At 47.5% G+C, this 18,100-nt stretch overlaps 1 protein-coding gene and 1 non-coding gene across 2 annotated transcripts in view; both read left to right on the plus strand.

Annotated features, from left to right (window-relative positions):
- Window positions 1-17,541, plus strand: part of LOC115324605 (transcription factor AP-2-epsilon) — an 83,420-nt gene extending 65,879 nt beyond the window's left edge. Inside the window, exons 6-7 of the mRNA XM_042286916.1 lie at window positions 13,195-13,336; window positions 17,262-17,541. Of these exons, the coding sequence (XP_042142850.1) occupies window positions 13,195-13,336; window positions 17,262-17,541 (422 nt within the window). The remainder of the gene's footprint in view (window positions 1-13,194; window positions 13,337-17,261) is intronic.
- LOC120844108 lies at window positions 7,514-7,699 on the plus strand. Its single transcript, XR_005716325.1, has one exon. It is a non-coding gene; the product is annotated as a U2 spliceosomal RNA (small nuclear RNA).
- Window positions 17,542-18,100: the final 559 nt, after the last annotated feature.

Genomic DNA, 18,100 nt, shown 5'->3' on the forward strand with positions numbered 1-18,100 from the left:
CTGCGTCGGCGGTCGATCGAACGGTGATGACGTCGAAATGCTAGTGAATGGGCTTTGATTATCATAGGCGGCGCTGCTATGCTGCAGGGTATTCATTGACGGACATACCCCAGTCCGTGGCAGCTGAGCGCGAGCTAATGGAGAACTTCGAGAGTACCGCTTAGCAACGCGCATTCCAGATCAACGAGACTGCCTGTGTTTGAGTCTATAAGTGTGAGCTCCTTCTGATCATGCGCCTTGGGCATTGCACTCAAATATGGCATCCAAGAAAAGTCTCTAGCCGATGTCATTTTCAGCGTGGGGAGGAGTGATTCTCTACAAGGAGGGGAGCAGTGATTTTCCCACACACACCCTTGGGGGGGAAAGGGGGGGGGGAGGTGTAGGGAAATTACTGCCCCCCCTTGCTTTTGAGAACACCCGCTTAATTCACAACGACTCCTCTGTTCTAAATGACCCCCCCCCTCCCCCCCCCCCTCCATAATTACAATTCCTAAGGAAACCCCTGGTGTGCAGGGTGCTTTGCCCGTTTTCCGCAGCGACGGACACGCGCACACTTGGCTGTGAACTTGTAAATAGTGTACTGGCGTATATGACCTAACCTTTGACGTCAGGTTGTGGCGATAACGCTTCTAACGGCACTGCGCAGATGCGTAGACATCACCCCTTGATAAGCTCGTTTCTGTGCATGCCGTGTTTATAAACTTGCTCAGGACAAAGGTACGCGCGTTGATATATTGATGGAGAGTCTATTCGAACTCATCAGGTTTCTGTAGTGAATCATGCGTCATGACTAAGAATAAAAATGGTAGAGTGGTCCCAAAGCGTGATGCGATATCAAGTATATTTCAAAATCAGTTTCAGTGCAACCGAAAGTGCTCCCTCACTGTCCTTCCTTCTGTTCCTCTTAGCACCCTGCCAACATTATCTATCTAGGTAATGTTGGCAAGATGCCGTTACCGTATCGTGTCAACTTCAATTTGCGAGGGTTTCTTAACTTAATTTTTAAGCTTGTGACTGTAACAAGGCGGCGGTCTTAAAAAACCGTTTCTTTCAAGTCTTCGGTCAGGGAATTTTCAACTTATGAGTTGAAGGGGATACGTCACTTCGGGGTTTTCTGCATTTAGTTCACCGATAAAAGTTACCGGTGGTAATTAGAGTGCCTTACGATATACGTATAGTACAATAAACGCATCGATTTTATTTTACGACAAACGCAACAACCAGCGGGGGTGTGCGTAGAGACCGGATTCACGTGAAGCGAACCGTCTGCGCATGCGCAGTGCCGACAGAAGCGCCACCGCAGTGGAATGGCGTCCGTAAACGCAATTGGCTATTTGCTATAGCTATTTGGAATACGAAAGGCTGAAAATCAAATCCACAAATATGAATTCCAATGTTTCATTAAATGGAATTGCGGCGAAACAGGGTAAGAGATATCAAGCAACACACCCTTCGCTGCTCGCATTCTGGAACCGAGGCAAAGTCCCGGAGTATAGAACAATGAAATAAGGGAGCGGGAAACATTCGAAATTGATTACTTTCCTTCATTTATTTTAACAGCTGATTCTCTGGACCTACTCTATTTCTCCCCCCCCCCCCCCCCCCCTAATCGTATTGCTAGTGCAGGTTTGAAAAATATGGAGTGAGGCGTACAAAAGCGATAGAAGGAAGAAATAACCGCTGTTCGATCACCGGGGACTGAGACAGAAAACGAAATTGCTATTTTATTCTATGTTGCCTGTTTTGTTTGGGACTTTGCTGTAGTCGCTTTCACGCGTCACGTTGATTATGCTGCAGTTCGTCTAAGATTTCTCCGCAGTTAATTAGAAACTCGTTGGTTCAAAGGACAAGCAGCAATCGTCGTTAAAAACCACTTCAGAAATTTTTTGCTTGGTGTTAGCCCAAATGCGAGCTCAAGGACATCGCGCCAAGCGGCTCTCTCTTATTTCACTTCATAAAAAAGCGTGGATACTAGGCCATGATTACGATGCAATTAATGCAAAGGTGCAAGCAAGCTGGACAAGAATGGAAATAATAATTCCTTGAGAAGGGGAGCAAAGGGGTCAAAGGACAAACACATATCTTCAAACACATCTAAGGTGACTGGTGCGCGACCGTAGGTGTGTTTGGACATTTGTGTTTGTCCTTTATCCCTTTTGTTCCCCTTTTCCAGGGATTAGTATTACCATACTATACTAAGCCGATAGTTTTAGAAGAAAGCAACTCCACCAACCCATATTTATAAAAAAAACTCGAACAAACACCTAGATGATTATAATGCATTCCATCGCAAAGTGGGGATTATAAAAGCTAGAGCAGACCTTTCTTTCAGTTGCTACACATCTTTAGTAGGTAATGTTGCTCTGAGAGTTACAAGAGATAACTAGCTTTGAGAGCTATTCACGTATACAACCGGGAAATCTAACAGAAAAGCTTCATGCTACCCGGAGAAGTTGAAACGGGAGCATGTCTGATGTTCAATGGTCTACAGCCCCTCAATGTGGAAACGAAACAACGTGACGCCAGGGGGTTGTGCATCTGACGTCACATCAAGCCGCCAAATGCTGACAGTGGAAGGAGACACGCGCAGACCGATTCGCTACTTCTCAAATAGTATTTAGTGTGCTGTGACATTCTTTCAAGTGATGGAAAAACCCCAATGCACTAAACTTTATCGCTATCTTTTTTTTTTTTTTTGCTGCAAAGGACGTTAAAATTTTGAGGTGCAATAAAGCTTTTACTGATAGTCAACGGCCTTTTATGGGTTGTGTTTTTGTAAAACTAAGCGCAAGCGCAAATGCCTTGTCAATGGCACTTCAAAATGTGCAGTTCTTTACGACGTATTAAGTAGTGCTAACCAGGTGCGAGAGTCAAACACGGAAACCGATATAGCATGCCCTGTAGGCAAAATCTTTAAGTGGTTTGCCCAGAATTATGATTTTTTTTTATTGAAAAGACATATCGGCTTAAGTGATTTCAAACTCGTTTGTGTCTTATTTTCTTTTTCTTTACCACATCTTGAATTACCTAATGTACAGTTTTCAGTGATGCGTGAAAGCAAGAAAGAACGACATTCGCTAATGGACTTCTTCCAAAACCGACGCGCCCCATCGCGGCGGAATACGACGCAGTGCACTCTGGGAACTAGTTGGCCACTCAGTTTCGGTTTCGACTGAGCAGCTCCATCTCATGCTATCGCGCCGCGACCGAACGTGCTGCTTGCGTTTTCGATTATCTGACTTTTCACGAACGTACAATACACTCATTTTGGAGCGATACAAAATGAACACCGGGGCACTTTCCTTGGTTCCGAAAACACCGGATACTATGAGTGCGTATGCAAACGTAGTAAGACGTGGCTTAGTCACCTCACCTTTGAGTTAAATTTCAATAATAAAGTCTAGTACCAGTGAACAAGAACTGAAATTTGGTCACCTGGAGCCTTACACGTATTTTGTTTGCCAAACGTCCGCTTCTTGTTACATCATTGGGCGAAAAGCAAGCCGCATCCTCACAAGAGTATCAAAGTTGAGCCCAGCGTTGACGCATAAACTTTTAAGGAAACGCAATAAATTCGACCTCACTACTGCACCAAAGTTACTATGATGTCTTCCTCGTGTCATCATGTATCTCCCACTCAAATTTCATGCTGATAGAAGATTAAGTTTTCGCAAACGCTGAGATCGGCTAGCTACGACGGAGGCCCTAACAAGCGTCCCTACTCCTCGCTAAGCCTTTTTGGACGAGCTTTTACTGACGCCCAAGATCTGTGCCTGAACGGTGTGTCTGAAATTATCTCGGCATACTCAGGCAGGAAGAAAGCAAACATATAACAAATATTATGGCCATTAGCAACCGTCAAATGCACTTTGAATAATTTCGTTCGTTTGGCGCACCGCATAGGGGTTCATGCCCGTCCGGCGTATACTTCAGGCGAACGGTGCGACGTTTTTCACACAAGTGCTCGACTTTTGCTTTCTTAAAACGGTTTGTATGTGCGAATTTGCCGATACGATTGCAGGATAACGTTATGCGCATACGCGATGTTGAATATTAATAAAATGCAAGTGGGTGGGGACTTCGTTTCGTGCAGTGCTGCAGGTCAGTACAGATGAGAGATAAGAAGTGAGCTTTTCAATGGCGCCTCCGAGTTTTATCTCGCGTACTGAGGCGTATTAAGAAAACAGTAATTGCAAAAAAAGTAATATTTCGTCTATGGACGCACGAAACAAAGAAACTTCCTGATCAACAACACTAATGTAAAGGCGCGAGCTCGATGTATGCATACTTATTGGTTGCTGCAGCTTGTTAATTCGTACACAAGCAAGATCCCCGAGCTTCACAGCGTCGACATACCCAGCACTGGCTGGTTCACATACCTCGAAACGTTAACAGAAAGGCTCAAGTACAAAAATACAACAAGCATGTGTTAAGACAAGCTATACTTCTCGGGCTTGTGCTAAAGCTTCGAGGTCTGGCCATTTAGGTTAGTTTAGAGACCACAAATGACGCTCTCGGGACCGGAAAACGACGACGTGTCGATCGAAACCGAAACCCTGCCACTCTCCTCCCTGGCCAACTAGTTCCCAGAGTGCAACGCGCGCCGTGTTGCATGCAGGGCTTTATGGAAGTAGTCTATTGTGCCACTAAAGCGCTCGCTTGGACATTATTTCAAAACAGAAGTAGAATTAAATGTTTTTATTGAACGCTTAATGGAGGTTGGCATGGCAAGTATACATTCGTTGGCGCGCTGAGAAGCGATACAGAATGAGCAGCGAGACAGTTCACAAAAACGCCAAGCTATAGGCAGTTAACGGAAGTATCTTTTTCTATGGGCCACATATTATAAAGCTAATCATCTCGGCGGTTCGGCGGAAATTGCTTAGTTCTAAACGCTGACTTATAAAAGAGTAAACCTGCAAAAGTGAGTTCTAATTCACCGCATAGCCGGCTGAAAAATGGATTACACGAGTGAGCCCTGCGGGAACAATTAGTAATATCGTTCTTTCAACAATTAATGGGGCCAATACACGGATACAAATCACGCGAAAAACGTCTTATGTTCGCTGAGAGCGAATTTGGCACAACCATGTGTGCACTGTGTGACATTCGCGAGTTCTGACAGTTGATGCACCAATAAAACAAGAACTGGAATTGGAGACAAGTTGGAATCCATTGAAGCGGAACAAGGAGTGTTTCCAGTGAACTCTTCTTTCGACTGCGGAGAGATTTGAAACGGGCGCATCACGCTTGTGGGAGGAGCTTCTCCTACCTTCTTGACTTGTAAACGACGACGATCGTTGCGGCGCTTATAGAAAAAAAGAAAGAAAAATGGAAAGCAGCAAATGAATAGCTGGTGGTCGCCACCGGTGTTGAGTTCACGACAAACAAAGCGGAAGCAACAGACGAAACTAATGAAAAAAGAAGAAAGCGACCCTTTTTTTTTCAACTGCTTGTCGTACATTTCTTTATTTGCTTTCGCGGCGTAGGTACGAACTAAAAACAAAACAGGGGAAATAAATAACGTAGTGCAGCTCACACTGCCCGGTAACAAAGAGTCGCAGAAATGTTTTGGTCGCAGGCAGCAATCTTTTATATGTGCTAGCAGTGAGTAACCTTTTTTTCGCTTTCGAATTTCTTTTTTCAGTGACTTTGGCGGGTTGTTCGTTCGCTCGCTTGACGAAGCAGTTTAAAAGTGCATTCAAGTACTTGTTGACGTAGGTGTCCGTAGGTTGACGTAAGAAGCAGAAGAAAGATTTTCCACCACATCGCACAAACTTGTTCTTGCAATGGTAGGCACCACATCGCACAAACTTGTTCTTGAATGCGGCCGGTTGATCAACAAACGATGACCCGTAGCAGACGTGCCGGCCGGAGTACACAAATAAAATTCGCATAAAAATGGGTAACGAGCTTACACTTCTTAATATATTTAATAAATATCAAAAAGCACGTATGACGATTTTGGATTAGAAACTCAATCGAAGGCGAAGATAGGAGGTTATCGCAGACGACAGTGGAAGAAAAGAACAAACACAACAGCAAAGTTGCAGACGGCCCTCAAAATGCCCGGGCCTAGCGCAGACGAACCGGGGGTAGTAAGCGCCGAAGCGAAGGAAAGGGAGTAAAAACTAAGCCAAACAAAGCAAGGATACGCAATTGTTTACTCGTCGGGCAAAAAAAAAAAAAAAAAAAGCAAACAAAAATATACGAGAAAAGAGTCAAAGTACAGGCTAGCTGGTGGAAGTCAACCATTTCGTCGTTTACCCTGAGGCTGGTTTTTTTTTTGAAGAGCAGAAGTAACAGAAAAAATATACACAGCAACATATAAGCAGGAGGAAGAAATAACGCGGGGCTACGACGCTCTCCCCTTCTTTCTTTGCAAGCGCGAGAAGTCTGCTTTTTTCGTAACTCCGCTTTTGTTAATCTATAATCGCGTCAGATTTGCATATGCACAACGCCTTCTTTCGGAGCATACTGACATCGCCGTAACGTACGTGGTTCGAAATTGACTTCTGCTTCTTCATCCGGAGACGATCTTAACGGGATTAGCCAGCTCGCCTGTTCGACGAAACGGTTATAAGCAAGACACTCATGAGAAATGGGAATTGCAACAACAAAACGAATTGACTGATAAGAACAATAAAGTTGAAATGAAGCTAGGTTCTGAAATGTTTGTACATTTCCCTTTTTCACGAAACAGCGCGAAGGCATACATTCGTGTTTTGCTTGGCTTACATAAGTTGTGACAGAATGTTTTCTTCGGGAGAACTACGAAATTGCACCCAGAAAGCTGTAACACCTTTCCCACGCGAAGAGAATGTCCTTCACTCATGAGCTGGCACCCATTTTTTAACTTTCAAAGCAGCGAATGTCCGTGACAATTTTTTTTCGTTGGTCACCTCGCACGGAGATAGGCAAAACCAATGCATTTTGGAGAATTTTTCTGCCAGCGGAGACTCCGAGCTCGCCAGGGGCGCTGCAATCACTTTTCGCCCGTTTTCCGCGGGAGTTGCCAGTATTGGCTTCCACGGTATTTGCTAGAACTACCCCCTTCCCCCGCCCCCCTCAAGGCTGACCGATAAATCCACCCTTAACTATCGGCCATGTGCACGCTAGCGCAAAACCACGAGAACACCCCATGACACGGGCCAAGAACGCCAGATAAAAATGCGCCTCCTCCGCCTGATTTCGTGCACATGCCAAGCGCACACGGACAGCCGATGTGACGTCAGGTGACGTCACGTTGGCTGTTCTCATTGTCCCCCTTCTCCCCAAACGGAAAGTTGCTCGGTCGGATTCACATATATGTACGCAAGTACATCTCGAGATTTCATTTTGTGACAAACATTAACTTAGAGATACAACTAACTTAATGATCATAGTAATCCTCTTCTAGACTAATGTCATTTTTTTCACCCGAAAAATCGGTATTTGTTGCACAAAGTTAGAGGTACGTGCAGATCACAGGCGCTTTGTTGTGGAAGGGGTCGAATTTACTGCAAGCAACAGTATCGCTTCTCGGCCTTTTGGCTAAGATCGTAAATAGTTTCTGTTCTTATCAGCTTAATATCTGATAGGGACCTTATTGGTCCGAGATATTAAACTTATTTTTGAAAATGGCGTTTACTCGGAGCTTGCTTTGAGGACACCAGGGTTGGCCCGGTTTTGCACTACTTCCGGGACTGGCCTGTTCCTCCGTTGGGGGACAAATGAAATTTCAAAAATGAGACGTAATATATTCACCTTCATTAGCGTTGTGGTCTATCCATGGCGTCTAAGCACTATGCTGCAAACTTCGACAAATTGCTTTCGCATTTATCAATTAAGTGAACTACTCTGCTGAAGATAAGCGTTCATGGAGAGGGAGGAGGCAGGCGGAATGCTGGAACGAGGGGGATGTTTCCTCCTCTCCAGCCATCCATCTGGTTCCTCCTCTTTAACCTTCTTTTCCCTCGCACTGAACTCTACTATTTATTCCGTGCGACGCGACCGGCGCGCCGCCTAGCGGCCGTTTCCGAAAATAGGCGTGAGAATCCCAGCAAAACGAAACCACGCCGAGTACATTGGTGCACATTGTATGCGTTGTGTCTTGTGGGGACAAAGTTTCTTAATTTTTCAACTCGCCGATGTTTTGTGGGACGGTAAGAACGATGGACCCGAGCCGTAAGACGCGGGAAATTTGGTCTCCCGATGATGCCTACCACTGTGTCGGCACGGCTGACATATTCTACACTGCTGCTTTGCTCTCGGATTTTGCTGCTTTTGTACCAGTGACACCTACACATGTTAGCGCCGATAGGACGAACTGATATACCACCCCACACTCACGGAAATGCAGAGCCGATTTAGTTGGAGGAATGCCCTCCAAAGAAGTTTCGTCCCCATCGTAGGTGTCGAGGATATTTCCGGCCCAGTATGGCATGCAGTCTGCACTTCATGAAGAAGGATTCGGACGGCGCAAAAAGTAAGAAATATGAAAATAAGGAAAACTACAATGAAACTTGGAATCACTGGACAATCGACGCTTGTGTATGGCAGTTTAGGTGGTAGTAGTATTTCAATTTTTTCATTTAAGTTTCACTCGCCACACTAACTAGGTGGCGCCAAGAACTGTTACAGCAAGCCCCGTAGCCAGGCGGCGCTACTGTTCACACATTGGGCCCGTGTGCCCAGGTGGATTTCCCCTAGGGCAGTTGGCCCCTGCGTTGTTTCCCCCTGAATACAAGAATACGTGTTTGGACCTTGACGAGGCCGGAGCCACGTTGGGGCAAGGTAAAAAGTGGGGAGGATATAGGAAAGGAAGAGGCGGGCAAAAGTGGAAAACAAAAAAAATACGCTGTCGCAAAAAAAAAAAAAAAAAAAAAATGTTGGCTTGAAAAGCTTACATTGGAATCGCTAGAATAGTTTCGGATCTACCGGGAACCATCGAAGCCGCTGGCGCAGCGCTGGCATTCACTCTGCGTGATTGGCAGACGCCGGTGATAGCCGACGTATAAAGGCGATGAGCGTCGTGACGATGCACTTTTTATGCTGCCTTATTGGCTCCATCGGATCACAGCGCCGACTGCGGTAGGACTTGTGAAGCGGAGTATAGCCCACAATACCACAGTCGCCCCCCCCCCCCCCCCCTTCCCTAAAAAAAAAGAAAAAGACCAAAACAAAACACCGCCATAAGCTCTTTTTTGATGAAAACAAGAAGTGAGAACAAGGTTAAAGGGACCATGAAATGATTTTAAAATCGAATTTCATCCACCGCACGTCGTAAAAGGTGTGAAAAGGAACTCAAAAACTCAAGACTAGGGAGCCAAAAAAAATTATTTGCTATAGAACTTTTAAAAGAAAACTGGACTCTTTTGCGACTTCTTTCCTTCGAAAGCTCTGCCTTTTCACTACGATGCATACGCAGAATCGGTGCACGTCAGCCGAATCCACATCGCCTATTGGGTAAGAGCCTACCTCACCAGCACCGCGATCGTAAACAATAAATAGCCGGCGAATGTTTCCTAAAAGTTTTGTTAAATAATATTCAGATCCACATTTTGTAGCATAATTAGAGATGTGTGGCGAAAATTGCCAAATTTGATAATGCTGAGAGCCAAGCGCCATCTATCGTGTGGTAAACGAAGCAACTACTGCGCGTGCGCAGTAGGGCATGGCCAAGTTGAGAACGGTTATTTCCTTTGGTTTCCTTCCTCTCAAAACTCTGACTGACTGAACGTTTATTTTTCTACGTGTTCATCTCGCGCGTGCCGACTTCAAGCAGCAAGAAAGAAATGTACTTAAAACAAACCACGACGAACAAGAACGCTGGATCCACAAACACCCGAGAAGAGCGACAGCAGCCGCGAATCCCGCTCCGACGAAACTCTCAGAATATAGGCCTAGCAGGCACTCCGACTCGGCGCAGCGTTGCTTCGTCGCAAGACCGTCTGCCTACGACCGGCTGGCGTGCTGAATGGAATATGCCCGCGCTACCCTTGTGGACCCTTCCGTATTATAGTTTGATCGCTGACCTCAATTTTAGGTTAAGAGGTGAGGTCAATCTCTTCCCCTTGTTTTCCGAGGCAGTGTTGACGAACACTCGTCGAAAAGGGACCCTCGTCGATCCTCTCCTTGTTTTGTGTGATATAGAGCTGAAATAAACGCTGTATGGATTACCTTCGTAGCACGGTATGTACACTTTGTTATTGGTATGCCATTTTTATTCTGACAGACTGCACGTCACTGTCGAGCTGTAACAGTTCGTGGGAGGTATACGTGCAATACCGGTCCAACCTTTCTTTGCCGAGTGTCGCGTCAGTATCGAGTTGCAATTGTAAAAGATCGGTCCCGAAGCGCTTACCAACAGCGCGAATACAGCACTTCATCAAACGCGCGCGTCCGCTCCGAGTGTGAACAGGTATTTACGTGGCTCTTGCTGACAGTTCAAACGTATCTTTTTTAACGTCGGCTCGCTCCTGCATCTCCGAGACCGCGAAAAACGCCGCGGCAAATTGTTCCCATCTGCACTTCCCAACAGGCATACCGGCGTATGGGACTAGTCCCATGCTGTCGCTGTAGCGCAACGTATCTCATTGAATTTCGTTCAGCTGCGATGCGGCGATGAGAGGCGCCGATTCAGAAAATACGTCGGTGACATCGGCGCAGTAAAACCCACCGGCGCACCCCAACTTGCTAACGCTCCCATCTCCTACTGCAGAGAGAACTTCCGGTTCCGGAAGCAGCGTACGTCACGGCTTGTTTTGCGGTCAAGAAAAAGTCGATATTTCATTAATTTTTTGTGTAGAAGTTAATAAACCGAGACGAAAACGGATGCCTGTTCGGCATTCAGTGAACATTGACGGTTTATTGTAAAAGTTATGTGGAAAAAGTAAAAAAGTCATTTCATGGTCCCTTTAACTTATCCCACGGAAACCAACACGAGCATGCATTTTGGGTTCTGATTATTTTCGTCATCACGGATGTGCAGTAGATTCGACGTCGATCCCAACTTGAGACGCCGCCCTCCAACAAGGTCGTCTGCTTCCTAAAGCCGGTTGCCGGTCTAAACCCCCCCAAAAAAATCGTCTGCTAAATGAGAAAAAAAAAAAAAAAAGAACGGAAGCCGAAACAATGCTGGAAACCCCAGGGTGCGCTTACGGCGACGCTCTTCTGTAGGAATATTCTGAGGCAATGTACCCAACACACAACACGCAGGCGGCAACACTAGGATTCACCCCTGAGTTGGCAGTGGGGTAGAAGCTGCGCGCTTCGCCGGTCCAAGTAACCGCCTCCCTTTCATCGCCGGACATTTCTCTCTCTGATGGGCGTGGGGAGTATGGATGAGAGCATGATCACGTGGCGAAAGATCGACTCATGATTGGCCCATCGAGCGCGTAGCTTCCACCACGCTGTCAGCTTAGGAGTGAACGGGGCATAGCCTGGCCGCTTTCACCTCCTGCCCAAGCGACGGCCTTCGAACGAGCTTATTTGGACATCTCGGGCCCTTGTCTCCTTTGTTCACGAAAACGAGGACGCTGTCAGTCAAGGCCCCGTCGTTTTGTTCCTGCATCGCTCTTCCAAAAAAAAAAAAAGAAAAAAAAAGGAAAGAGCCGTACTCTGTTTTAGCTTTCGATGGACTGTGGCAGACGCTACGAGCCATCGGAGCCAATCCAATGACGCGGAAGAGTCCCACGTGACCTTCGGAAAGGTGCGCGTAGTTACGGGATAAGTTCAGAACTCTGGATTGCCTGGAATGGCACGTAACACCTGCTGTGGTCCATTGCAAGGTGAACCGGGATGTGGCTGTCCCTCCCGGTACGTCTCAAATTTTGTGTTCAATCCTGCGGTGGTACCTCCTCCTTCTCCTACCTGCCCGCCGGACGCGTGGCTTTGCCATTGTTGCCAGACTCCTTTTTCCTTTCCGCTGTCCGTAGCTAAAGCGGAGCTAGGATTACGCCGGGATGGCAGCAGAAGGCAGGCATCAAGAGGAGAGAGGTCAGACAGGTCTCCAACTTGCTCTCAACCGGAATAAGCCGTAGATTAAAAAAAAAAAGAGATAATAAAAAAAGTGCGGGGGTTGGGTTTTGACTTTGTCTCTCGCTGCTCGGCTGCCTTGGTTTGTTTCCACAGTGAGAGCGGCTCTCTTGACCTCGGATTCGGACTTGGCTTCCGTTTTGTGAATTGTTTGTTCGTTGGTTCATGTGTGTTTGTGTAGGGAGAAGCAAGGATGGAATCTTTCGGAGCTCAGTCCTTGCAGTTTGCGTAAGGAAAGGGGGGAGTGGCAAGTGCGGGTTTTCTTGTCCGTGCTGTAAGCAGTCACGTTGGTGCAAAGGTCAAGTGGGCCCGTCAGCTGGACGCCGCAACCTGTAATCGTTTTGTTATCATTTTGGGCTCGTGTTGTTCATTAACTTGTTTAAAATTCTTGGTACCATATCGGCTCTGAGAAATGCAGAAACAATCTGCCGATCTTTTTTTTCTAGCGATTATACATTTCAGAGGCTCCGTATAGGCGGATCTTACGACTTATGTGTGCATTAATTGCGCAAGGAATGATTTAGAAACGTACACATCAAAATCATTAAGTTTTATTATGCACAATTTTTAATTTGTCAAGTTTTTAATTCACACTTTAACGATTTACTATGTCGGTCGCTGTTCTATGTTTTCTAAAAATTAAAACTATATATATAAAAAGAAAAGAATTACAAGAAGTGCCAAAGTGGCAATAGCCTGAGCGTGTTGGCAGTTCGAGAGTGAATTATCATACACTGCTTCGATATCTTGGAACCAAGGTACTGTTTCTGCAATATCTTACGTCCAACTAACTCATACAGTGCTAACGTACAAATGCTCGCCGTGTAGTGTTCTTATGTAGCGATCAAACGGCTGCGCTCATCGTCCACGCGCACTGCGGCTTTCGAAACAGCTATCAATCAATCAATCAGTCAATCGCGTGTCATGTGTTGCCCTAAATGTGTTAAATTTCTTAGTGCGCAGCGGGGTGTGGCACATGATGTTCCATCTTCTTGTCTCGCGATTGGTTCTCGGGCGTTCCTTTCGGCTAATGCCCCAATGTCATTGGCTGCGAAGCGTTAATAAGGTACCCGCCACACCCTAGCTTCTTGAGCTGCTGTCGGGCACTGTACGCACAGTGGAAGTCCAGTTACGCCTTGCCGACCGTTCTAACCCTATGTTCTCCTCCTTCCGCAGGTGAAGCAATTCACCTTGCCCGGGACTTCGGCTACGTGTGCGAGACGGAGTTCCCTTCCAGACAAGTGGCGGAGTACTTATGCAGAAATCACGCCGACCCCTCCGACCTCTACCGACGAAAGGAGCTACTGCTGGCCACAAAGTAAGCCGCACCACTAAGTCTGCAGAAAGCACTGAAAATTCCGATTCCCACATTGGCGTTTGGGTGAACTCGAGAGTGCGTTCTGCATCTGCGCGTAACCACCTACGACCAGAGAGCACACACAGGCACGCGAGCGCCATCTGTCGGCTAGACCCTGGAACTGCGTTTAACTGCACTGAAGTTTGGCAGTATTTCCCTGAGCAGATCTGCACATTATCTCTAAAAAATGGGCGCTTGTAATACAGTCGCAAAAATTTAAAATCCACGGTAAAATCCACAAGGCTAGCGGAGCCAAAACCCGTATGCTCCACTATCCTTGTGCCTGTTCCTCGAGTGGTAACTTCGGCGCATAGACGCAAAAAACACCCTGCATAGATGCAGGCCGAAGTTATTCCAGGGATGCCTAATGGATGGCGCCAGCGTTACTCTGTGTTCACTCGTGGTAAGCAGCTACAAGGGAACACGGCGTACTTCGGCACACTCAAACGCAAATTGTCTTAAACGTGTGTCGCCTTGCTGCTGATTCATGGCGCCGCTTGTAACGCGTCATTTGAGAACTCCATCTCTTGTTCCAGAAGTGTAAGCGTGATGGCATTGAGCAGGACATCTATATAGAATGACTGTGACGAAACGGGTTCGGCCACTAAGCGTTGGAACAAAAAGTCTGAATTAAAAGAGGTCCTAAACACATGGCTGCTAGACGAAAGGTCGCGCCCCGGAAATTCCGACTGGGCACAGTCAGTTAAATCGGAATGAAAAGAATGTCGAGTACTCCTCTTGCTCTTCATTGCTTGAGCAACGCAATCAAGCTCGTCAAGATGTCGTTCAGCCACTAACGACCACTTTACCGCGCAGCGGCTAAGTACAGCCCGAATCCGCTCAAGTTTAACTTTGCTTTAGCGACCACTCCACCGACGATGGAACGATGGGCTCGCGCTAGTAGAAAAAAAAAAAAAAATCAAAAACTTTCGACCAATTTGTGCAGGAACGGATGGATGTACGCGGGTAGGTTCGGATTGCGCAGGTTCTTGGGTTGCCTCAGACTACCGACACCGTCGCTAAGAAATGCGCCGTTTTATTTTTCTTCTTCTTTTTTGTCCGGGCCGCGCGAGCAATGATAATGGTCCCTAATTGTAAATCGGAAGCCCCCGACGGTATTTATTTGCAATTACCCGTCGGGCGCGGGACGCGCGCAAACTCGGGCCGAGGCGACATTTCAGAGTAACCGGCCCCAGCGCGAGCCACTCCGCTGCCATTGGACGACGCAAGTATATATAGAGATGTACGGAAAACAAAGGAAACATCGAAGCGGGTAGACGTCTAACGCCATCTAGCGACAACCGAGCGAAGTCGGAGAGACGAGGTCTCCTGTTTGGAAATGGTTGAGAGGGAGGAGGGAGGGGGAGCAGAGTCGTAGAAGGAAGAAATGGACAAGCGAAAATGTCTTGATGGATGGCAATAATAACGGCGGGCGCGGCGCGGACCCTCTCATTACGTCCGCTTAAATTTTTTTTTGTTTCCTCTTTCCTTATTGGTTCGCGACGATTACGTCGTGTACGCGGCCCAACAAGTGGGATTGGTCGAGCTGCTGTAGCACCGCGCGATGTTCGTTCAGAATCCAGTGGTACTGAAGTTAGCCGCCAAGGCTATTACCGACCAGAGGAGTTGCAGGCTCGCAGTTTCTCGGTTTTCCACGGTTGGCATTGACCCTATTGCCACCACGGTACGCGCTGCAGCTGCACTCGGACGTTTTCGCTTTTCTTTTTGCTGCCCATAGTATGCTGGGGACAACTTAGGTCCTTCGTTATGACTGCTGCCATGCAAAGTAGGAACACGCTTTGGTAGCTTTGGACAATCGTTGCGTAGGGTGAACGTTCCGAGGGCGTGGGCGCTTCTCGAAACACCGATATTGTGTGTCCGTAGCCAGGGCCGTACCCAGAAAAAAATTTCGGGGGGGTTTCGGGGACAACGGCGGCCATTTTGAAAGTGTCTATTGTCTTATTTTCGCCTATGAATCATGTGCATCGGTGGCATATAATGGAGAGTTACAGCAAACCGGAGAACCGGTCCCGGTTTGGTACCCGGTAGCCGACCGGCGCCACTGCGCGTGCGCAGAGGTGGAGATTAAAATCGGCTGGCTGCCAGAGCACCGACCAGGCCCGTACCCAGAAAAAAATTTCGGGGGGGGGGGGGGGGGGGGGGGGGGGAGGGGGGGTTAGAACCCCCCCCCCCCCCCCCCCCTGGTTACGGCCCTGTCCGTAGCCTACTTTCGATTCGCTTTTCGGGTAACAACAACTCTGACGTCACGATGCTGCGGTGGCGCTGATGTCGCCTCGTTCCTTGCGCAAATGCTTTACTGAACGCAAATCTGGTTTCTGCGCGAGTGCAGCGTGCCCACACTTGGTGTGGGCAAACGCGGACTTGTTCAGAAACGAAGTATTCGTCCAGAGCAGCTCAGTGCAAGCATCGCCGGGACGGCCTTTAATGACGGACAGCTGTCTAACTCAACTTACATTTTTTTAACATTTTTTGTATGTTTGTTTCTGTTTTGTTCAGGCAATAAATTTGTGGAACCAGCTTCCAGGGTTCCGTTGTTGCTCTGCGCTTTATTTCTGAATTTGAGAATGCTTTATGTCCTTTGTTTGGAGAACAAGCTTCCCACATCGCGTTTTCTTTGTACGCTCTTGTTGGAGGGGATGGGTTCCGTTTAACACGATGGAAAACAGCGCTCAATAAGAGAACACGAAAAGGAAGGAAAATAGGATAAACACGTACTGACTCATCATTTTCTAATCCAACTTATCACTTATTTTCTAATCAAACTAATCCTACTTATCACCTTCCTACTTTCTTATAACATTTGAACGCTGTATAACATTTATTTTTCTAAGTTGTCTTGCATCTATTTTCTTTTCCTGCTTTAACCCTAACAAAGCTGGCAATATTGTAACTTAAAAATTAAAAAAAAAAAAGTTAAAACCTTCAGCTTTCCCACTCTCGTGAAGAAGGAAGACCAGCGGAGCTGTACTCGATACACTGCCGCAACGCGCACGCGCCCGTTTCCCGCTTCTTCTCGTGCGACACGCCGCCGAACGTGGATACGTCTCCGGCGAACCAGAGTCGGTCGCACACGGCGCACGTGTCGCCAAACGGTTTTCCCTCACTTCCTTCTCTCCCTCTTCTACCCTGCCCACCGTTGCTTCTTTCTTCCTCCCTCATAGTGAGACGGATCTTCTGCCTTGCAGAATCTCGAGTCTGGTCGTCGGCCCTTATTATAGCCCAAAGACAATGTTTCCTTAAAGGACTTTTAAGACGACGTCAGTTCAAGATTTGTTTTCTTCGGGGCCTAGCTGACTCGTGGGCTTATCCGATGTTTCGCTGAGACACATAGATTTCCAAGTATTGAAGAAGCTTTATTTCTCTAAAAAAATGTCAGCTGCAACCGCGATTCTCTTAGGAGGCTTCTTTCAAGTTTTTACTGCTTCCATAGCGTACAGATATCCACCAGATTAATCGTCGCCATTACGCAAGTGTTTGAGCTTGCACATATCTCATTCAATGTAAAAGAGTGCTAACATCTCAAAAAGGCGTGCATATGTTGTTCTAGGGTGTCTTCATGTGCGCTTTGTTTAGGGTGGTGCCATCTGACCATATTGTTCCAAACATTGTTTTTTCCTAGAGAGCGTGAAAGAGCGTGACCCGCACACGCTCTTGGGTTCAATGTTCTATATCAGCATTTTGTTTCCGGTGATTGGTGAGCGCGGGCTGTCGGCATTGGGTAGAGCAAAGAATGTCATCGCCCTAAACAAAATGACATCGAGGCGCCGTAGGTGGTTTCATTGTAACGACATCGCTAAAGCTATTGATATGTCTTCTTCACACGACCATCTAGGTCTCACTGTCCTGGTCTCTTCCTCCGTCGCAGGGGCATGGTAAAAGAGTTCGTCGACCTACTGAACCAGGACCGCTCGCCGCTCTGCAACACGCGGCCGCAGACGATCCTGGAACCCAACATCCAGCGTCACCTGACGCATTTCTCGCTCATCACGCACGGCTTCGGAAGTCCCGCCATCGTGGCCGCACTCACGGCGGTTCAGAACTTCCTCAACGAGTCACTCAAGTACTTGGAGAAGCAACTCAGCAACTACCCGAGTGCCCCTCACTTGGGCTCCGTCGACCCCAAGAAAGAGGACACGAAGAAGTAGGTCACACCGACCCACCACAGAGTGCAGACCGGGAGCATCTGAACTGTTGACGTCCAGCGGTGTTCGATGAACACCACCTAGAACAACCGAAGCCTGAGCGCTAGGATTTTGACATCATCACAGCGAGGTCGAGCTGGGGTTGGACACGAGCGTCGCGTCGGCGCTCGGCCGAGGCTCGTGTCCAATCAACGCGTCGAACGACGCCCGGCATTGGGCTCCGGTCCAATACCGAGTTAGCGCCATCCGCCGGTGATGGCGTTCCATTGATGATGAGGAGGATGTTCGCAGGCCTCGGTTATTCTAGGTGGTGTTGGCTCGATCCGCTACCTCGTGTAAAGGGCAACGGCCCGCGGACTAGCCGTTGGATATCTTCACCAGCATAGCGGGACAATCCTGTGCCCATCACAGATGGTGGCTTCAAGTCATGAAACGGCCTTTTGCTACAGTGGTCCAGCGGCGAACGTCTTCAGCAGGATCTTGGAGAAGAAAAGAAGCGAACATTTACAACGCTAGGACAGGCCGGCATTTCTAATGTTTTAGAATTAAGGTGCGAACCTTT

The sequence above is a fragment of the Ixodes scapularis genome, unplaced genomic scaffold (genome assembly GCF_016920785.2).
Source record: "Ixodes scapularis isolate PalLabHiFi unplaced genomic scaffold, ASM1692078v2 PGA_scaffold8__174_contigs__length_109621045, whole genome shotgun sequence".
NCBI lineage: Eukaryota > Metazoa > Arthropoda > Arachnida > Ixodida > Ixodidae > Ixodes > Ixodes scapularis.